This window comes from Rattus rattus, chromosome 3 (assembly GCF_011064425.1).
Source record: "Rattus rattus isolate New Zealand chromosome 3, Rrattus_CSIRO_v1, whole genome shotgun sequence".
Classification (NCBI taxonomy): Eukaryota; Metazoa; Chordata; class Mammalia; order Rodentia; family Muridae; genus Rattus; species Rattus rattus.
Window position 1 is genome coordinate 7,223,702 of NC_046156.1, and position 23,296 is coordinate 7,246,997.

The following is a 23,296-nucleotide window of genomic DNA, read 5'->3' on the forward strand; positions in this document are numbered from 1 at the left end:
TAATGTTAGGCCCGGGTGTGTTTCGGAGACGTATCCATTGGGACTGGGTTCCGAAACTGTGCACTGGTGTTTTTTTCTGTGAAGGTCTCCATCTGCTGCAAAGAGAACTTCTCTTGATGTGGGGGTGAGGACCACACTTCCTCTGTGGGTGTAAGGGGATGATGTAGTCAGGGATCAGGCTGCTCTAGTAAAGGGGTGATTGAAGGGTCTCCCCCAAGAAAATAAGGTGGAGATTAATAAAAAGCAAACCCAATGTCGGTGCCTGGCCTCCACACGCGAGTGCACCTGTGTGTATTACATTACACACGCACATACCCAGGAAAACACATACATACACATACCTACAAAGATTCACGGAGACCTGAGGGGAGAAAAGGCCTATCTTGAATGGAATGTTATTTGACCCTAAAGAAAAATGAGATTATGAAACTGGTGGGAAAATGGGTGGATTTGGACAGTACTATATTAAGAGAAGTGATCTCGCCTCGAAGGATTTTATATACTCAGACCCTAGCTCTGTGTGTGTGCACATGCATGTGCATGCATGTCTGCAAGCACATGTGTATGTGTGTGTGTGTGTGTGTGTGTGTGTGTGTGTGTGTGTGTGTGTCTATAGCCTGGGTAAGTAGAAATGAACCCACGAGAAGAGAAAGACTTGTTTGGGTAAAGGGCAGCAAGACATGGAGGTGGACTGGAGTTTATGGGGGTGGGAGAGGAAGGGCACACAAGTATCAAGGGAGTGGGGACAAGAGGCAGAAGGAAGATCACCACAAACAAATTCTCTTTGAAAAATGCTACCATAAAACCTGCTCCCTCATATGGTGATTTTAAAGCTTAATTTTTTTTGAAGGGAAAAAAAAGATTTGTGCTGAATTGTGAGGTTTCCACTTCTCAGAAGTGTGCTATTTCAAACACTTTCCAAAAGGAAAGGTCACAGCACAGTGTGACACCAGATTGGCCTTAGACATTCTGAACACAGAATGCAATGTCCTCAGGTTCCTGGGGAAAATTACCTTTCAAGCCACTAATCTATGAAGTTGGACCACAAATCAAATACAAAGAAGGGAAAATCATATGAGAGGAAAAGGCATTTCCAGAGCTCCACACACTTCCCGCCTGTGATCTCTGATCTCAGGGAGGTAGCCAGGGATGTCCTCCTCCAAACCGAGCAGTTTACAAAGAAGGGAGCCCTCTTGGCCCACAGGAACCAAGAACAGAGTGTGTGTTCTGAAAGAATGGCTGCTGTTTAGTTGAAATTAAATTTAACTGGGCATTCTGTGCATTACTTGCTAAATTTGGCCACTTTTGAACAATGACCAAAGCTTGTGAGAAGCCTACAATTAACCACAATGTTCCTGAGTGACTGAGTGACTGAAAGCATGGCCATGCAGTGAGGTGAAGATGGTCATAGAGTGAGGTGAAAATGGCCGTGCAGTGAGGTAAAGACGACCATGCAGTGAGGTGAAGATGGCCGTGCACTGAGGTAGGTCTTTAGAGAAAGCAGACTCCTGGGAGGGAGAATTATTTGAATCTGAACATGTGTGGTGGTCCTGATGGTGGCTATTGTATTAGTTAACACTTGACCAAGCAACTGAAGGAAGGAGGAGGGCTATTTAGGTTCATGGATGGGCATTATGATGGGGAGTCTTAGCAAGATCATGACACTACTGATCACATTGCATCCCTGGTCAGGAAATGGGGAGCTGTGAATGCTGGGGTTCCACTGCTTTCTCCTTTTGCATTCAAGACCCGAGCTCAGGAATGGTGCCACCCAAGGTCCTTCTACTTGAAATTGACCCAATTTAGGAACTCCTCCCTCACAAAGGACATGCCAAGGGGTGATTTCCATTGTGATTCTACACTATGTCAAACTGACAACCAACATTAACCATTATAGTACTTAAGATAAAATTCATAACCAAATAAAAATTGTATTAGAATCTTGTGTGAAGTCTATGTGTATGTGTCTCTGTGTATGAGTGTATGTGAGTGTATGTACCTGTGTATATGGTTGTGTGTATGTCCGTGTGTGTGTGTCTGTATGTGCATATGTGTATGTCTATGTCTGTGTGTCCCTGTGTGCATATGTGTGTGTGTCTCTTTCTCCCTCTGTGTGTGTTTTGCTCTATGTTGAGACACATTAAAATGTGGGCTGGTCTTACACTATTATTAAAGTGCAGTTATGATTTTATATCTGAGCTTGGTAGAAACAAAAGGACAATGGCCTGGCAGTGAATAAAGACTGGGTAGTTACAGTAAAAGCAAAGCCATTCACTTCTTCCTACTTCTGGTATCAAACACAACAGAACATGCCCGGCTCTGCTGAAGTTACAATACTTGGTGTACACAGTAATAAAGGGGACTGTGTAAAGGAGGGAGCAAATACAAAAACTGCTAAGTGGAACTGAAAAGGAAAACCAGAGGGAACAGGGCAGGGGATAATACTCTCTTGCACAAAGAGGATCCTAGACACTGTCAAGTTAGGACAGGAAGTAGAGGGACGTTATCAACTGCTACTGAAAGGAGCTAGAAAGAGATTTGATCTCAGACATGGGGGTGTGGATAAAAAGAGCAACAAAGTTGGTTTTCCAGGGAAGGTTATCAATGGATACCAGCTAAAGTTAACAAAGTATAAACTAAGAGAATAAGAACACCACCAAAAGATACTTTTTTAAAAATTGCCAGAACTTAACCTGAGACAGGAAAGAGAATAAGTTATGGGCAAAGAGTCAAGGTGGGTGGCCATTCCCTTTGTTATAGTTTCTTCATTACCGTGTAATTTGCTTTCAAGTACATATAGTATTTTAAAATTTAAAATTTGGCATATCATCTCAGGTACAACAATGTCCTCTAGAGACACAACCTCTATATCCAAATTTACGCAAAATTTAAAAATTAAATCGAATAGGAGATTGGGGCCGGTCACCTATTCCAACAGATTTGTGGGGGCAGTTGTCATTTTGTGAACGGTTCTATGGTGACTTGAAGGATATTTTCCTTCCCAGTCTTCTGCTCAGGGATCTGTCAGTCTTTCTGCGTGTTGAAAACCCTCCCAGCGATCTTCGTAAGCTGAAGTTCTTGTAGTAGCCAGAAGGTGGCACCACAATCAACGAAATTCCTGTTTTGGCCTCGAAGCCAACATAGTGAGCAACTTCCCCTGTGCAGAGAAAGTTACACTTAAATAAACATTCTGTGCCCTCTGAAGCCTCGGGTTCATCTGGCTTGGAACTTTAGGAAACTATCAGCGTTTCTCCCACAGTCTCTTCATTTGGGAGTAGATAAATCATAAAAGGACTCCCCAGTACTGGAGTCACAAGCATGGGTCACCATACCCAGGTTTTAAAACATGTGTTGAATGGACTGGGCTCAGGTCTACATGCTTACAGAATGGGCACCTTACTAGTTAAGCCATCTCCCTGGCCCCTTCCATGGAAGGCTGACGACAATTTGCAAGAAAGTGTCAGTTAGCTCTCTCCCTCCACGGTGTGGGTTCCAGGAATGAACTCAGGAGGCCAGGTGTGGCAGCAAGTGCCTTCACCCACTAAGCCACCACTTGGCCCAACTTTGCTTCTTGGACTGAATCACATCTGGCACATTTCTATGTCAAAAACACAGCTGTACACAGTAACCTGAAAGATTAATGGCATTCCCTTATATAACCATATCAGTGCATTTAACCAATCTCTTTTGAAAGACAAGTAGACTGCTTTCCATTCTGACTACTGCCTAGTACCGGCTACAGTTGCTTGTTTAGTTTCATTGTTACTGTTTTGGCTGTGATGAGAGACAGTATGAGTCTTTCTGAAAGTTCTTTCACCTGACACATTCTCAAAGGCTAGGTCCCAGTAGGTGACAGTATTAGTGAATGTTTTAACCAATCAGAGGTAGGTCCTCCTGGGAAAAACGTTAGATCTCTCTGATGGAGCCATTAGGACTGTTGCTGCTTTTTGTTTTGTTTCTTTGCTTTTGGCTCTCATGAGAGGATCGCACCTCATCTGCTGCAGGCTTCTGCCCTGGTGCATTGTGCAATCGCCAATGCAGAATCATGGACTTACACTTCTGAAACCACGGACAAACAGAGCTTTGCTCTTTGTTTTCACCTCGGTTTCCTTGGAGCGATGGAAAGCTGACACAGCTTGTGGAGTTTAAAAATGCATTCAAGCTCCCATTAAGTTAGAGTCCAGGATGGAAACTGCTGAACCACGAAAGATTCAATGTTGGAAAAATTCAATGCCGCCATAGTACACTGCCACCATAGTACCCTGCCACCAGGGTACACTGCCACCATAGTACCCTGCCACCATAGTACACTGCCACCAAGGTACACTGTAACTAGGATACACTGCCACCAGGGTACACAGTCACTAGAAGACAGTGAACTGCTAATTTCTTACTTCACCAGACACAGGAAATTTTAACCTTTTTGTATTTGACAATCTCATGGGCAAAAGCAATAAGAAAACTTTTTGTTGATTTTTTTTGTGTACCCCAATCTCACTCATTTCCCCTTACCTTTGAATCCTTCCTCTGCACTTGCAACCTCCCCTCCCCAACAAAAGAAAACAAAATCTCGTTGTGGAAGCTGCAGTGTGTCCCACAGGATACACTGTTGTCCACACTCCTCTGCTTGCAAAGGTTCATTGCAATGAGCCCTTTGGTCTGGTTTGAGATTGAGATTCCTCCTGCTATCCTGTTGCTACCCTGTGTCATGGAGAGCCTGCAGCGTTGGATCTGCTGGGCTGGCCTCTTCATGAGTTCCAGCTGTTCACAGATGGAATAGATGCTGGGATGGGTCAACTCAGAGGCCTTGATCTGGGACTAAGTGGTAGCCCACCAACTCTCTCACACCCACACCACCAGGCCAGATCTACTGTGCTGCCCAGCTAGGTGCAGGGCTCACTCTCCCCAGTGCTACAGCTGGTGAGGGGTGGGGCAAGCTCTCCTCGGTTCTCCAGTAGGTGAAGAGCAGGGCGAACTCTACACAGCCCTCAGACATCACTATGGCCCCAGGCAGTGGCCCAGACCAGGGCCGTCCCAATGGCCTTTGGTGGTAACAGACCCCGTACTGCTGCAGGGTCAGGGACCCAGACAGGGCTGGCTGTTTGTGGCATTATAAGCAAAGACCTCGCCATGGCTCTAGGTGACATCACCAGCTACTCGCACCAGGCGGTTCCTCACTAACCTCTCATCTCCAGGTCTGCCTCTCTTCCCTGTGCCCACATCCTTCTGCTTCTCTTTCTCTTCCGTTTCAGTCACCCACTTGCTCTTGCTGCCGGGGACTCTCATGCTCTGGGGTCTACCGGGCAGGGACTCTCTCAGGTATGATCTCCCTGGGCAAAAATAACGTTTAAATTTGCACTCCCCTTTTCACCTGTGCTGCAGGTTCCCCATTGCCCCTGAACACTGCAGTATGTTGTTTCCTATTTGTGACTTTTCTCGTTTTTAGTGGATACTTTTTTTCAACATCATATACCTCTTGGCGCCACAGGCTCATGGGAGGATCCGGTTCTCTCCTTCCACCCTTACACGGGTTTCTGGGTCAGACCCAGGTTTGCACAGTCAGCAGCCTTGCTGATCCACCTTGAAGGCCCCCAGATGATGTGCATTTCACTCCTGATTTTTATGTTCAGATCCTAAAGCTGTTCTAGTCCTGGATCGCCATTTTTCTTTAATTTTTTTATAAAGATTTAGGCGGTTTCCATTTATTTTTGTTTATTTGTGGGGGATTTGGGATCTTTTGTTTGTGTGTTTGTTTTTGCGACAGGATCTCTCTATGTGGTACTGGAACTTAGAACTCAGTATGTAGACCAGGCTGGGCTCGAACTCTTGGAGATCTGCCTCTGCTTCCCAGGTGCTGGGTTTACAGGGATGAGCTGCTATAGCCAGCACTTTCAGAGGTTTACTTTTAATAACCGAATTCTTCAAGTTTTCTGTTACGGTTTTGGTTTTGCTATTATATTTGGAAGATGCTGTTTGGCACACAATTTTATAAAATCACTCCAGACTTGTGTTATTTATCTATAAAGCCTTCACTGCCTCCAAGGTTTTAGGTATGGGTTATGATGTACACACAGTTTTACTTTCATGAATAGTATTTCATTTATCTCAATGCCCTTTGCCTAATAAAATGCATTTTCCTGCTAATGACTTGAAATTCTGCATCATATTAAAACTCTGGTCTTGCTCCAAATCTAGGGACGGGTGCCTATAACCTCACAGGTTATAAACTCCGGAGGCCAAGGAAGGAAGATTGCAAGTTTACTGCCTTCGCGTCAGTGCGAGCTCAAGGCCGCCACAGGCAACTTCGACTTGGTTCCAAAATAAAACAAACAAACAAATAAATACAAAGATGTGAAAATAAAGACATAAACAAATGAACAAGGCCCAGACACATGGCAGAGTTCCCATATCCATGTGTGTAGCCTCGGATTCAATAGCCACCCCTGAAAAAATGTATTTATAGTTGGACTTATTTCTACCTAGTTTTATGACCATTCTATACTTTAGAATACTGTCCTAATTCTGATGAGTTCACTCTAATATTTTCCTTTAACATATTTCATTCAATTGCACACATCTATTTAATTTTAAGGTTCATTTCTTTTATCTTATGTGCATGAGCGTTTGGCTTGCATGTGCATTGCGCACTGTGTGCATTGCCTATTGTCCGTGGAGGCCAGATGTGGGCATCCGATCCCCTGGAACTGGAGGCCAATCTCTGAACCTGTCTTCAGGAGTAGTAAGCACTCTTACCTGATAAGATGTCTTTCTGGTCCCTTAAATTAAAAAAAATTAAGCTTTATTTTTATTTTACTTATATGGGTGTCTTGCTTCTCCTCCATAACTATATATATCATGTGCATGCAGTGTCCATAGAGGCCAGAAGAGGGCACTAGATCCCCTGGAACTGGTGTTAAAGATGAGCCTTATCCGAGCGGGTGCTGGGAATTGAACTTGGGTCCTCCAGAAAAGCATCCAGTGTCCTTAAACACCGTGTTACTTCTCCTGCTCCCTACTTTAAAAATTTAATATTGGGTACAATTTGATTTTCTTTAAATATTTTCACATACCGTCAAGTCTATAAGCATAATTTTAAATTGGTACACATTTTATTATGATAATTAAAACATCAACCCCACCATATTTGTCTCACTTAGGGTTGGCTACTCTTGCTGGGGCCAAGCACAATGACCAAAGTAGTCTGAGGGGGAAAGGGTTTCTTCAGCTGGCCCTCCATGCCACAGTTCATTATCCATGGAAGTCAGGACAGGAACTCAAGCAGGGGAGGAACCTGGAGGCAGGAGCTGATGCACGGGCCATGGAGGGTGCTGCTTACTGGCTTGATCCCCATGGCTGCTCAGTTGGGTTTCTATAGAAACCAGAATCATCAGCAACCCCCACACACACACACAGTGCACTTTTAAATGACATTGAAAGGCTTACATACATTAATATAGGTTTAAAGTTCAGAAAAAAAGTATATGTTTATTATATAATAACTTTGTAGGAAATTGAAAATATAAAAATCCTATTATCTAACAACATGTTTCGAAATAATTGTTTTTGCGGTTGGAAAAAAAAAATGTTTGACTCCCGCTTCATCCTACTTATACGGAATATAAGTTCCGGCCACGATGGAAATTTGAACATATAAAAGGAAATTACGGCAAGAACTAGAGAGATACGAGCAAATGACACTCTCAGGGTCAGAACTTGGATGAACATGGTGGGTTACTGCGATCATGGGCACCTTCCCCAAGGGTCTTAGATTTCAGTAAGTGGAGGGACTGGAACTGTCACTCACATGTTGCTGAAATCTGTTCAGCTTCAAACTAACTTTTATCAGACCTTGTATTTGGGTAAACAGTCTGTTAGGCCAGACTCGCTTCTGGATAGACTTTCTATGCTGCAGTCTGGGACGCCACCTCTTCGTCTGAGGCAAATGGGTCAGGGGATCAGGCCTGGAAGACTTGTTTGCTATACGAAATCCTGTTAAAAGTCGCCTGTTCAAAGTACCTGAGGATTTGGAGATTTCTATGGTGTGTGTGTGTGTGGTGTGTGTGTTTTCTGTTTTGTTTTTGTTTTTTGTTTTTTCTAAGCTTAAAACACATTTATAGCCTAGATTCAAATTCAGTTCAGGTGTCTGTGACACAGAGGCTTTTTTTGGGGAGACCTCCTTCCTGGAATCTGAATTGATAGCATTAGGGGTTTCCTGCTCCAAACCTCCAGCTTTTCTGGTTTCTCTGCAGTTATTCCACCCCGTGGATTCCTCCGGTCTTTACTGGATGCCTGTCTTTGAGTCGATACATCTCTTGCCATAATACGTTCCCAGTTATGGGTGGAAACTACAGAGACGGGACTGAGCATCCTGGAGTGCGTTTCTACTGCAACCCTCTTGTTAACTAAACTTCTGTTGTTCCGTAACTATTCAAAGCCAGAAGCTCAACTGGTTGTAATGAACCAGAAGACCTAGCAGCAGTCCCATTAGTGAAGGCAAAACAAAGGAATGGACCATGGGGGTGGGGCGGTAAACGTTTTCTAAAACTACGAGCCGGGTTTTTGTCTATCTGATTGATTTAGGTAAACAGCTCGCTTTCGAAAACAGACACCTCTGTTTTGATTGACATTGGACACGCTTCTCTTGCTGTCAGCGCACCAACCACAGTTGTCAAATCGCTCCCAAAGACCATCAAAGACCTAGGAATGCTACAGAAATCACAATGATTGTCAGCAGACATTATAGTAAAAACAGGCCCAATAGTAGCATGGCGTGGGCAGTTCAGCCATGGATCAATGCGGTCACGCAATAGCCCAGTCCAAAGCGCATGCTCTAAGTATGGCCGCGGCCAAATCTCTGGTCCCATCCTTTCGAGTTTTATTTTCTCTGATCAGAGTGGAGGTGCAGAGCGTAAAATCTCCAAACAGCTTACAGCTGTCTGCGAGAAGAGACAGGAGAAACGTCCTCCCTGAGTCTCACGATTTCTGCGAGGTCCCGTGGGACTGAGGCTGAGTCTCGACCTTCCTACGCGCTGAGCTGACATGTGGAGGTTCCACCTTAGACAGTAAACCCATGCAAAGCACAGGTGGCCATACTCACTCATTGGGGGTTCCCTTCTGGCCACAGAATTGTCCCTGGCTGTCTGTAGGGTAGGCCATTTTCCTGGGGTCACCATGTACCCAAGCTGCGGGAACAAGAAAGGACAAATTCTACGTGAGCACCATCTGGCTGAAGGCAGTCTAATTTGAGAGATTAGAATTGCCAGGCAACGCTCACCTCTTCCCCCCTCAGTCATAGAACACTATCGATTTTCTTCAAAGAGTAATTTCTTAATGAAAAGAAAAATGATACGTGGGTGAATTGGTCTGGAAGCGCGCTTTTCTCCCCACCAGATTCATCTGGGCTGCAGCCAAAACATGAGGTAACCGCACAGAGAAAATGACAGTTATGAAAAGGAGGAGGAGGGGGGTGCAGACAAAAGCTCACTTGGAAGAGAAGACGCCTTTTCTAAAGTTCGAGCAGAAATGACTTCATACCAGCGCTGATAGATTTGCACCCAGCAGAATGAGGTAATGCTTTGTGGGGGAGGGGGGCATTCAGAAGTGAAAAACACTGCAAAATTCAGCGGCATCTCCGATTTCATAGGACATTCAAAAGGCAAACAAGGGCACAGCGGAAGGCAACCCACAGTAAAGCTCGCCAAGTGTCTGTCCGATAATCTCAGAGCTTAATGCAAACACTGTACACCCCTGACCTCGCTCAGTATAATAAGGCGGTGGTATTTCCTGTGGGGACGCTGGGCTCTGCTATACACAAGCTCATTGCCTCTTTTGTTTGTTTTTGCATGGATTATAGACTTGGCCTGACAGCTAGACCACGAACCTAATAGAGAGTAGTACCTAAGACGTGTGCATTGTAACTGAATTCTTCCACCTTCTCCAGTTTCGACAAAACGCAGTCTTTTTCGACAAAAGTCCAGCTTGCATATACACCTTCTGTCCTTTGCTTCTGGTGAGGTGTCTTGCCCATCTCCTAACCCGCACTTACTGGATCTGACAGTTTGCCTTACAATTCAATCGCCCTCCTGCACGTGGCTGGTGTGACCAGAGATGATAAAGAAATCGATTTCCCGAACGAAGACTACACTAAGGAAGAGGGTCTTTTCCTCAGCCCCATCCCATTGGCCCAAGCCTTTCTGTTCAGTGTTGAGCACCAGGAAGGCTTCCCCACGCTAATGTCACGAAGGCCAAATCAGCTCTATCTTGGATTCCATCTGGTGAGATCTGGGTGGTCCTCCGTATTCTCCAGAAGAGAGAGAATGAACTCTAAGTGGCCGTGTAAACGGCACTGGGGTGCTCAGAGCTCACTCAGACCCGCATTACACTGCTTCTGTGCCTTCCTTCCCCACACACTGGCTGAGACTAAGACACAGAGAGAACCAGTTTTATCCAACTCTACGTTTCTTTTTTCAACCCCGTCTTAATGTGTCTCTTTTAGCTTTATCCTAAAATATGTTATCCTTTTTCTCTAAATAGTTATTTACTGAGAATTAGGCATCCGATTCCTTTCTATATAACTTTTCTTTACAGGATTTCATACATATACACAATGCAACGTGATCATGCCCTCCCCAACTCCCCATATCACCCCAACTTCCCCTCCAACTCCCCATATCGCCCCCAACTCCCCCTCCCCAATCGCCCCAACCCCATCCAACTCCCCCATATCACCCCAACTTCCCCTCCAACTTCCCCATATCACCCCAACTTCCCCTTCAACTCCCCATATCACCCCAACTTCCCTCCAACTCCCCCATATAGCTTCAACTCCCCATATCACCCCAACTTCCCTCCAACTTCCCATATCATCCCAACTTCCCCTCTAACTCCCCATATCCCCCAACTTCCCTCTAACTCCCCATATATTTCAACTTCCCATATCACCCCAACTTCCTCAACTCCCCATATCCCCCCAACTCCCCCTCTAACTCCCCATACCCCCCCAACTTCCCCATATCACCCCAACTTCCCCTCCAACTCCCCATATCGCCCCAACTTCCCTCCAACTCCCCCCATATCACCCCAACTTACCCTCCAACTCCCCACATCACCCAACTTCCCCCCCAACTCCCCCCACATCATCCAACTTCCCCTCCGACTCCCCATATCCTTCAACTTCCCCTACAAGTCCCCATATCACCTCAACTTCCCCCAACTCCCCCACATCACCCAACTTCCCCCTCCAACTCCCCATATCACTCCAACTTCCCCCTACAAGTCCCCATATCACCTCAACTTCCCCCTACAGCTCCTCCCCACTACCGTCCTCTGTCTTCATTTTAAGTGTGGTAGCACTGCTCACATGTGTAGTGTATGGAGCCATCACTGGAGCATAGACAACCAGTGGCCACACCCTGAAAAGGGAATGAGTCTCCCTTCCCCCAAAAGCTCCCTAGTAAGGAGTGGGACCTGGAGAGTATCCCCCATATTTAGATATCTATTTCTTATTATCTATAACCCAGATCAAATTATTTAATTATTTTGACTCCCAACTGTCTGAGTAACTACTAAAACACAGACACAGTGGTATCAGAATTCACAGAATATTGAGACTAAGAGGCCATTATGGATGTAGAAAACTACCGAACCCCCAGAACCCACTCTAGATCAGTAATGCTAGCTAGCTCTTTCTTTAATTCCTCAAAAATCATTATAGGACAGCTCCCAGAAGCTTCCGCCGGTGCAATGCTGTTTGACCCAGGAAAGATTAGGGACAATAAGGGAGACACTAATAAACAGGACACTGTGGTGGGCAGCCGTGGGCATCCGGGAGCATCTGGGAGTCTCCATTGTACACTTGCTCTCATAACTGTGAACACATGGAGGAGTGAGGGGAAGTGGGGTCTCCATCAGTAGTAGCTGTCACGACATTGTCTCCCCTTTATATCGTCTACCTACTGAGTGACCACTCTATGATGTGGGTCAGAAGACATGTCTGGAATGCGTGTCAGAGTTCTCAAAGGGAATGGAAAGGAGGGAACGAGGTTTATAGAGGGAAGAAGAGAGAATGGAAATGATTACAATTTGAACAGGGAGTTGGGAGTGGGCAGGAATGGCAACCAAAGGAACCACATGAGATGTGTGTGTGTGTGTGTGTGTGTGTGTGTGTATGCGTGCGTGTGTGTGTTTGTATATATGTGTATGTATATATGTACATATATGCATATAGATGTCTATCTATATGTGTGTGCATTTATCTGTATGTGTAACTATAATAGAGTGTATTATCTGCTTGCGATGAGTCATGGAGTTTCCGCTAAGCCTGGGGCCTCGTGTGACTCATGCGTCTCACAGGAACTCTGAGATGTTGGCATATGTAAAAACCTGTTTGATCTATAGTTTATTTCTCTTATTTTAACTGATAGAAGTGGGCTGCTGCTTCCTGAGGCCTCTGTCCTTAGCCAGCTGAAGGTAGTGGCAGGGAAGCTCAAACAGAAGAAATGACTAGAAAATGCTTCCATAAGAAAACGTTTACACACATTCGATATTGAAAAATAGTTCCTTGGTGAGGAAGATTGCATAGATTAGGCGATGACTCCTGCTAAGTACACATGAGGAATAAGCTTGTTTTAGTTTCTTTCTGTTGCTGTGATAAAATGACCCTGACGAAAAACAGCTTAGGGGAGAAAGGTTTATTTTAAACTCATATTCTCGCTGCAGAGAAGCCGAGGCAGGAAGTTAAACCAGCTAATCAAACGGTATCCATAGTCAACATGAGCCAGGCTTGCCTGAGCGTGCTCAACTGAATCGCTCCAGTCAGAGTTCACGACCCCCTGAGTGGGTGATGGCACTGCCCACTCTAAGGCTGGTTCTTTCTGTACCCATCGAGGTGATCCAAACAATACCTCCCAGACGCGCACAGGCCAACATGTCTAGACAGTGCCCCACCGAGACATTCTTCTGGGCTGATTTTAAATGGTGCGATTTGTACCCAAACCTGACAATTATCACTTAGCACAGCTAGTCTGTTAATGGTAATGCCCTCCCCAACTCCTCCATATCACCCCATAGCTGGGAAATGAAGTGTCCCCTCCTACTGCCCCTGGGTCCCTAATAGAGAGTGTTCAGAGTTGAAGACCCTGGAGGTGATTAGCTCTGGAAGACTCTGACGTTAGCGGGATGACCCATTGATAGCCCAGTCATTTGATGGAATTGTCAAAAGGTGGTTGGAACTTTAGGCAGGAAAGCCACCTGAGGAAGTAGGTCACTGTGGGGAAGAGCTCCTTGGTGAGCTATGCCTTATCCCTCGCCCTCTTATCTTCTCCCTGCTTCCTGTGGACTCTGAGAGAAGCACCCGATGTTCCCACGCTTTGGTTATTTGGTTCTTGCAGGGGAAGGGAGGGAGGAGGAGGGTAGGGAGGGGGAGGGGGAGAGGGTGCCTCAGGCTGGGTCTGGACATGCAGAGACAGGAGAGGGAAGGACATCCTTTCTCTACCTTCTGGACCTGAGCTTCAGTGATGTTTACTGAGTAATTTCTACCTTCCCCACTCAGCTCTGGTGAGGAAGCCGGGCCACAGATGATGTGTGTTTGAGCCGGAGCATGGAGACTGTGCTCTCAGCTGCCAGAGAGAGAAGGAAAGGGGACAGGGGGCAGCAGAAGCCATTGTGACACCGTTCAGAAAGTCAGGGCACCTGGTGTAGAAGCCACATGCCCACTAAGAACTGAATGGATTATCAGAACAAACACAGGCTATGGATGCAAAAACACATGACTTGTGTTACTTTGTATTGTGAGACAGGGGCTTATGTAAGTCAGGCTGGACTACACAAGTAGTCAGGGATGCTCCTAAATGCTTGTTTCTCCAGTTCTACCCCAGAGTGCTGGGGTCATAGGTGTGTACCATCGTGCCTAGTTTATGTGGTGCAGGGAATTGAACCTGGGATTTTGTGACTTCTAGGCAAACCTTCTACCAGCCAAGCCATATCATCACTGACACATATCATAGTAACATATGATAAACATATCATAGTATGAGGGAAAACTCAACATTTCTACACTGGTTACATTTATAATGTTAATTAGACATAATATTTTATTAATTCGCTGAAATAAATTCACTAGTTTCTAGGCGTTTGTTTTTGTTTGTTTGTTTGTTTGTTTGGAAACACTCTCAAACATGAAGAATTAAAGATTAGGCAATTCATTCAATGTCGATCGAGAAGACGTCGTCACAAATGTGGGCTCCCGGTGCAAGGTGAAGACCAGTATTGTTACATCGTTGACCTGTCTAACAAGTCACCCAGAAGCCTATGGTAACCAACGCAAATACTTTATGACATGTCCCTTTCAAAATCTGGCAATAATGGTCACTAATAAAACTCCTTTTTTCTCTCTCGAAAAAGTCAATATACAGTTAATGTCCGATGGAGGTTGGAGAAGAAATTTTCTTTGAGGGTGTGGCCTGTGGTATGTCCACTGTGCTCCAGGATGGCCTTCCACCATGAGTATCTAGACAACACAAACTGGACATGGGTTTTTTTATTTTTTTTTAATAGACTTGAAATTGGGAGGGAAAGAAAGGTGATTTTGAGAAGAGGGAAGAGTCAGGGTGAATATGATCAAAATGCATGCATGAAATTTTCAAAGAAGAGATAAAATGTGTTTTCAAGCAAACACAATGCCCCTACTTAACACAAATGAGAAACAGGAAGTAATTCATAGTTAAAGATGCACACATTGGCACACCGGAGCTCAGGGGCGAGTGGTGAAGGCAGTGAGGAGGTCAGTGGCAATATCCATCTACAGTCAGAGTCACTCCCATTTTCAGTGTGAAACCGACTGTGCCTTGCCTCTAAGAGACAGAACGTGAAGTAGTGCTGGCCTCGGTGGCCTTTGAGAGTAAGTGGGAGACACCACAGCATCTGCTCTGATGGCCTGTGTCCCTGGTCTAGCCCCAGGTAATGTCGCCTGACAACACTGGGTCCTGTAGAAAAGCCCACGTGAGGGAGGCTAATGTCCATATTCCCAACACTTGGGACCCTGAGCTATAGCACCATGAGCGGGCAGCATGGTGAGTTTCAGGCTAACCTGGGCTATGGCATTGTAGAAACTTCAGGGGGCAGAGTGAGGGACAAGGTTAGAACAGTGTCAAGGGCTTCAGCTTGCCCTCATTGTACTTCTTCAGTAGTGAAGAGTCTCTGTCTTAGTGGGTAATTAAACAGTCTAGGTTATGAACAAAACCAAACAGCCGTGTGTGTGTGTGTGTGTGTGTGTGTGTGTGTGTGTGTTGGATATGTGTATCTATGTATTGTCTGTGTTTGTGTTGTAGGCATATGTTTGTGTGTGTATCTGTGTGTTTATGTGTGCCTGTGTCTGTGTTGTATGTGTATATCTGCATCTATGTTGTACATGTCTGTGAGTGTGTCTTTGTGTGTCTGTGTATATGTCTGTGTGTGTGCGTGTGAGCATGTTGTATGTATGTGTGTTTGTATGTGTATATGTGTGTATGTGTGTGCTTGTGTGTGTATTTGTGTATGCCTGTGTGCTTGTTGTACATGTGTCGTATGTGTGTGTGTATGTGTGTGTGCCTCTGTGCTTGTTGTATGTATGTTGTATGTGTATGTGAATGTGTGTGTCTGTATATGTGTCTCTGTGTTTGCCTGTGTGCTTGTTGCATGTATGTTGTATATGTGTGTTTGTGTGTGTATATGTGTGTGTGTGTGCCTGTGTGCTTGCTGTTTGTGTATCCAGGCATATTATATGAGTGTGTGTGTGTGTGTGTGTGTGTGTGTGTGTGTGTGTGTGTGTGTGTGTGCTGTATGTGGAGAGTACATAGGGACTGGAGGTCAACCTCAGTTGTGATTCTTTATGTGCTGTTCACTTGAGTTTGTTGTTGTGTTGTATTGTTTTGTTGAGACAGGGTCTCGTTCACCTGAACTCACCAATTCTACTATGCTGACTGTTCCATGAGCTTTACAGATCCATCCATCTGTCCCAGCTTCCCTGGAGCTGGTTTCTCAGGTTTTTTTTTTTTTTTAATTCCTTTTTTTTTTCCGGAGCTGGGGATCGAACCCAGGGCCTTGCGCTTCCTAGGCAAGCGCTCTACCACTGAGCTAAATCCCCAACCCCGTTTCTCAGGTTTTTTAAGTGGATCCTGGGGATGGATGCTTACATGACAAGATTCCAATAGTTGGCACCAACTTGCAGCTCCTAGAAAGAACTCTAAAGGAACACTTTACCTGAATCTGATGCTTACTTATATGGTGTGTGTGTGTGTGTGTGTGAGAGAGAGAGAGAGAGAGAGAGAGAGAGAGAGAGAGAGAGAGAGAGGGGGAGGAGGAGAGGAGGAAGAGAACTTGTACACTTACACACTCTGTTGAGGTGGCTCACAAGGGACAGGTGAATGCCTTATTTGGGCAAATGACCTCATCACTCATCTCAAGGAACCGGACAGCCCTGACTGTCCTGGAGAGTGTGGGCTACTGTCTGACATCCCCTCTTACTTTCAGATGTTTCCAAAGCATGCACCTGTTGTGCTCTTAGGTTGAGTGGAGAAGCAGCCATTGCAAAGCCGTCTGTCAGGGAGAAAATGATCAGACCTGACTGCTTGCACAGACGCTTAAAAATTAACCACAAGTCTGTTGGTGGCAGCTAAGGCAGTCCTTAGGCACTCGCTGGATGGGGATGTTGGCTCTCACCTGGTTAGTGTGTACCCCTTAAAGGTACATCCTAACTGTTTTGGTATGTGAGGGACAGGCCTGCCAAATGCTGTTTATGGCTTTTTAACACAAGCAATTTACAAATGCAATGAAGCAGATAATGGGACACATGAAGTCGGATGTGAAGATCCGCGTTGGGGACAGAGCTGCTATAGAAACGCTTGGGGAAGCAGCCGTCTCCAGATGCCTGGGTGAGACGATGTTTATTATTTCACAGGTGGCCTCTTACACCCAGTGCTGAATTTAGGGTGAGCACAAGCCAGCCCCTCTTATGCTAACAACACTTCAAGAAATCTTCCGAGCACAGATGTGTGTGTGCAGTGAGACCCAGCAAAAAGTTAAAATCATGCCGTGCTAAAGACAAGCTCAAATCTCTGTCAGAAATGGAACGTGTCCTTTTTAAATGGAAGACTTCTGAAGCAGAAATGAGAGCGAGTGTACGATTTAGTTTGTAAATGTATCGGGACTCATAAAGGAAGCTGAAAGACATTTGACACTGGCCTCTGTCATTCTGTTAGTGTACAACACATTTTTTTTTATTAATAAAAACTTGCACAACCACCCTCAAAATAATGGAAATAAATTTTTAAAATTCTACTTAATGGAAGAAATTATTTTGCTTTCGGTGCAACAATGTTTCTTGCCTATGACCTGAGGTAGGCCCATTTTGGTTTCAAAGTAAACAAAAAGCACTCTGTGTTGCCCCTGAGGTCAGTTCTTTCTAATAGGGGACATTTTTGTATATCTGCTCCTAAGACAGAACCACAGGGTTCCTGGTGTTGACAAGGGTTAAGGAGTGTATGGGTCAGGAGAACCCTTGGGCCTTGTAGGTGGGAAAGTAAATTAACTCGATTATCATGGAAAATAGGTTGTTCAAATCACTGGAATTAAAATGACCAGCAATGCCCCTTCTGGGGACACGTGTGGGAACAAATGAAGAGGTGTCTGCATTCCCACGTTGATTGCAGTGAAGTCACAGAGATGACAATCTAAGCATCTGTCAAAGGAACGCCTAAGGAAAGTCAGTACATACACACTCGGTATATACACATTAAACACCCCGTTAAAACAGGGAAGTCCTGCCGTTTGTGGTAATGGGCAAATTCAGAGGTCTTAGGCTAAGGGACACCGCCCAGGCAGGACAAGGCAACCAATTATCACTTGATTTCACTATTGCGAGCTCCGACAAGAATGACACATGCATAAAGCAGAACGTGCCAGGAGTGGGCGAGGCAAGTGGGAAGACATAGATCAAGAGATAGATATTAAATAATACCGGAGATGACAGCAACAGCTGGCCCAGGAAGGACTCATCATTCCTAATTCCCCTCAGGCACGGGGTTTATCTGAATGAGAAGGCTTCAAGGCCTGAGGCAGGAGGGAGAACATGGAGGAGAAACAGTACAGTGGGGGGGCGGGGGGGGAAGCTAGAGGTGATGGAGCCTTAAAGGGAAGGAGGAGTGGCTTCCCTTCAAGGCCTCAAAAGGAGATTTATCATGAGTGAGAGAGAGGAGAGACAGGGGGGGGGGGGAAGAGAGGGAGAGGGGGAGAGAGTACCATTATGCAAGGGGAAGGTGAGGGAGACCAAATCCCTGAGCCATTCCCGGGGGCCAGTCTTGTATCGATTTCTAGAAGAAGAAGAGTCTGCCTTTTATAAACTTTTAGGGGTAGAGGGAAGGGGTAGGGGATTTAGTTCAGCACAGCATACCTGACAGGAGCTTGGAGGAGCAGGAACACGTGTGTGCTGTGAAGTCACAGCACAGACTTGGTCCAGCATGGGTCATGCACTGCACACACTTGGAATTTTCTCTAAGAGCACATCATAAACGCTCTCACCCCTCACAAAAGGTAATTATGTCAGGAGATGAATGTTAATCAGATTAATTATGATAATAATTATGCAGATCTGTTAATAGCAAAATGCCTGTTGGGGCTGGGGATACAGCAAGGTTGGAAGGATGCCTCTTGTTATGTGTGCAGTCCGGGGTTCACTCTCTAGCCTAAAAACCCTCTATGTTGTACATCTCAAATACCTACAATGTTACATTAATGAATCCAAAAATGAAACGAATAAAATCAGAAGTGTCTAATCACACTTATTTGAATAGAAACAGCCCCTTGCTGTTTCTGTATAGACAGAACCGAAAAATCATCCTAGAACTATCTTTGTTTTTGAAAACGTTACATGGACGAGTGACCTTACTTAGGGATGGAAAATTTCCCCCTACAATGGGAAAAGTGTAAATCCCAGGATTAACCTGTATGCCCCGCCTGCCTAAGAACGGGGAAACTTCTTGGAATGTTGGGATTTGTAGTTCTTGGAAAGTAACAAAGGCTCGTGGGAAAATATTGGTTTGTCTTTGTAAACCCCTGCACCATATGCCTCTGGGCTATTCAGCTGGGTAAACCCAAGGAATGGTCCTGACCAAAGTCCATCTCTTGGTCAGTATTTAATATTTAATAAAGCTTGCTTTAAATTTGACCCAAAATGGTGGAATTTTTTTTTCTGGTAAATCTCAGGATTAACAAAAGACTGATTTGTTCTAAGAGATATAAGGGATAATCCTTCAAACTCCCTCAGATTCCGAAACCTTAAGATAGATCACACACCTCCTCAGCTAGGTCTCCTGGCCAAAATAGCACAAATACCCCAAGACAGCTCCACCAAGAGACAACGCTAAGGGAGGCTCCTTGTTGCTCTCTCCAGGCCGTCTGGTCCTTGGCTGTGTTCCCTTCAGGCACACTGACCTAATGTGCTTGTGTTTTGCTCATAATCTGAGGAGTTGGAAATTTGGAGAAAAGCTTGGCTTCCATTTGGGGTTTCTCAGGCAGAAATTTCCAACAGAGGAAATTAACCATGGGTGCCCACCTCAGACTGTTGTCCCAAACCCCTCACCCCATCTCAGAAGTGTTTTCATTACTTTTGAGTTTCTCACAGTAGGACCACAGACTTTTGGGCTTGCCTGCAGGAACGCCCCTAATAACCTTCCATCTTCTCAATAAATAAGAGTAATTATACCAGGAAAACATCAACCCCCCCCCAAAAAAAAAAAAAAACCCAAACCAAAAACCAGACTGTGGGCTCCAAGTTCAGGTACTTCTTAGGTATGGGACTAGTTCATTCAACTGGAAAAACAAAATGAAAATCTGTTGAATGTTAAAATTGTGGTATTTTTACATGTATAAGCTAGCCCAAGGTTTATGGAGAAGAAGTTGCAAAACAAGAATTCCTATTCTTTTTTTTTTTTTCTAGTTACTGCCATGATTAAACACTTCAATCACCTCCAGTGAAGAAGAGGGTGATTATCATGAACGTCATGTGACCACTCAAGCAGATTGGATCCCCTCTGCCCAGATGACACTCTATCCACTCCAGTGACTGGTCTTCCTTCTGTCAGCAGAACGCTCACGTGCGAGTATCACCCCTGCTGACCACATCCACACAAATCACAAAGCTCAGGGTCTTCCCCGCTAATTTTTTTTTTTGTGAGAAATAGAAATGTCTCTTCCATGGTACAATGGTTTGAATAAGAAATGCTCCTCATAGGATTGGACATTTAAATGCTCGGTCCCCAAAACAATGGTGCTATTCATGGTGCTATTCCGGGAGGTTTAGCTGGTGTATCATTGTTAGAAGTTGCCTGTGGGAAGAAACCTGTCCCTGTGGGAGGGCTTTGAGAGTTTAAAACCTCAGGCCCCTTCCAGTTTTCTCTCTGCTTAGGCTTGTGCTGAGTGGCATGCTCGCTGCTTCCTGCCGCCATGCCTCACTTCCGCTGCCATGCCTCACTTCCGCTGTGGGCTCCCACCGCGCTCCCCACATCACCACCGCCATGAAAGTAGCTGCTCAAGGGGAAACCGTTCATTCTCACGTGTTAAGGCCGTTCCTGACATTTCAAGTCACCCCGGCCAACTGTCTTCAGTTAATATTCTTCCAGCCCAGCATTAAATCTAGCAGGTTTTAAGTTTATGTTTTGAAATCAAACCAAGCAAGCCAGCTATAGTTGAGGCATCAAGTAAGTATGTGACTATTTAGTGAATTTCTTGAGTCATTTGATACTAGCATTAGCATCAGGATTAATTTAATGTTGAACACTGACTTTGATTGAGGATAGTCTCCAACTTCTTATGGGAATGAAACTATTTACAAATCGAATCTGGAGATCTTGACCAAAAATGGTGGGATTCTTGTATTGCTTCAGAATGAATTATGGTGGATACTCTTCTGCTGAGCCTGCCAGGGACATAGGTAGCTTGGGAGCTCCCTGTAGTTGAAGAGACTCAGCCTACTGTGGAGTTAGGCCTTGCATGGAAAGGTTCTTCTCATAGCAGGCACCTATTGGGGAGTTCCTGTGTACATTCAAACCTTAATAACCACAATTATGGGTTGTAAGAGAGACAACACTATAAATCACAAACAAATTGATTGCAATTTAGAACAACTAAACTATTTATGCACTGTCTAGGACTCTCACCAGCACTGCTGATATGTGCAGACACTGCTGTACATCCCTCATAACTGGCCTTGAAAACCAGGAGTGTTTCTGTCCTCAGTGAGTGAACCAGTTAAATAGTTGTCTCTGGCCCACAGAACGGTGTAAGAAGAATCTAGACCTGCCTGGCTTCAAATCTTCCCCCTGTTATGCAACACATTTCAACTCTATGACAGTAAGTAAAAATAGCCAAATAGGATAGGAAAATGTGTCCTGAACTCAGGCAGCCTAAAATCCCACTTGTATATGAAAAGACTTCATAGTATTCAATCTACAGGTTGTGCTCAATCTGCATTAATGCCTAGAAGTTCCAAAGTTAAATTGAGAGCAAGAGGGATGCTGTGCAAACTTTATAAAGCATATTATTTGCTTTTGTGTTAATTCCCATTAAACTTTTCTTTCCCCTATTTTCCTGTTTTGAATTTTGAATTCTCCGATCCTGAATGTTGCTATATTCAGGGCACTTCTCTTTCTAGAAGATGAAAATGAAGACCAAAATGTTTTATATGTTCTGTGGCACGGTACAAGCCACATGTTAACCACATGTCCACAATTATTGTTGCTAATATCTGATTTCAAGGGCTCTTACCCTAATGGCAGCCAATCAAATTTTCTTAAGTCAATACCCAGAGGGCAGGATTTATACCTCTTGGTGGAACGGTCTAGTCTATTGACTCCAACTGTAAAATGTTTTAAAGGAAAAATACATGATGTTTTTGTTGTTGTTTTCTTCCTATGCTGTTTTCCTTAAGATAACTTTATGTACTTGTCTTCTTTGTTTTTGCATTCTAGAAAAATCCTGAACCTAACAACAACAAAAAGAGCCTCTTCCATGGAGGGCAGAGAATAGGGTTCAATTAAACAATGAATTCCTTGGTGAAATTAATGATCACTGTCCCTTACCCTTGACTAGTTTATGAATAGACAAGTTTATAGATCGTCCAAACGAACCTGAATCCTAGTTATTACAGCCGACAACAGCAAAGATACAATCTGCTCTTTAAGAGAATTAAAAAGTAGAAATGCCTTCTTTCTTTGTTGCTGTCTTTACCTATTTAACCTGGGCTTGCATCTGGCTACTCTGTTCTGTGTTTATCTTATATTTCATCTGCTACCGAATAGGTCCAGAGAAGATAACAGTCAAAAAAAAAAATCACTCCTGTTGAAAATGAGATACTGGCTTGCTTAATCCACTAACAAACAATAAATATTGTCTATACCTGGGGTTACTCACCCAAGAGTCCTAACAGAATGTAGCCCATAATAAACAGTATGAAGATCATACAGCACAGAACGTCCGTAGAACTCCTGAAGACAAAAAAGGAATGAAGAATTAAAAGGCATCCCAAAGTGACTTGTTTACTACACAAAAATGGAGGGAAGAGAGATAGTAGCTATCAGCCTCTTGGAGCCAGGAATTCTGAAAGGCAGGGCAGGTGTATTGGGACAACCAAAGACTTGACTTGAGTCAGTATCCCACCACAAGAGCTCCCTCAGAGCTTTGAGGATGTATTCTCTCTTGGTTCTTCTGTGAAATATTTTTAGAGATTGTCCTACTCCAACACCAAGTAGAATTTTTTCTTTTCACGCATGTGTGCACTGCGTGTGTGTACACTTGTGTCTGTATGTGTGTGGGAACGGTGTCATGTTGGGAAAATTCCTTAGGCTATTGCCATCTACTTCATTGAGGCAAGACCCTTATTCAAACATAGAGCTCTCTGAATGGAATAGCCATTTGCAAGCTTGCTCAGGGTCCTGTCTCCACCGTGGAGGCTGAAATTACCGGAGAGGTAATATACCTATCAGCTTTTACGTAGGTGCTGAGGAGCTCCCATTTTCTCAGCATCTCTTGTATTCAAATGGCAAGTTCTCTTGACCTTCTGTCTTTGATTTGGCTTTCAAGCAAGGGTTCTCTTTCTTATACTACAAGCAGTTCACCTGCACAGTGGTCTCCTCTGCCCTTGAGTGATTCTTTAAAGAATGTAATTTAAATAGTTTGGTCATATGATTTTCTTTCTCATGCTTTCCCAGCGTGTGGTCTAAAACACTTAGTGCCTTCTCCACGGGTTTCCCACATGTGTCCTATTGGT

At 44.5% G+C, this 23,296-nt stretch overlaps 1 protein-coding gene across 2 annotated transcripts in view; it reads right to left on the reverse strand.

Annotated features, from left to right (window-relative positions):
- Positions 1 to 22,507, reverse strand: part of Slc44a5 (solute carrier family 44 member 5) — a 65,317-nt gene extending 42,810 nt beyond the window's left edge. Inside the window, exons 1-2 of one of the 2 annotated variants that reach the window (XM_032897124.1) lie at positions 22,441 to 22,507; positions 9,098 to 9,182 (exon numbers count right to left, since the gene is read on the reverse strand). In XM_032897124.1, coding sequence (XP_032753015.1) covers positions 9,098 to 9,182; positions 22,441 to 22,489 — 134 coding nt within the window. In that variant the 5' untranslated portion in view covers positions 22,490 to 22,507. The remainder of the gene's footprint in view (positions 1 to 9,097; positions 9,183 to 22,440) is intronic. The other variant, XM_032897125.1, reaches the window with a different exon arrangement.
- Between the last annotated feature and the right edge of the window lie 789 nt (positions 22,508 to 23,296).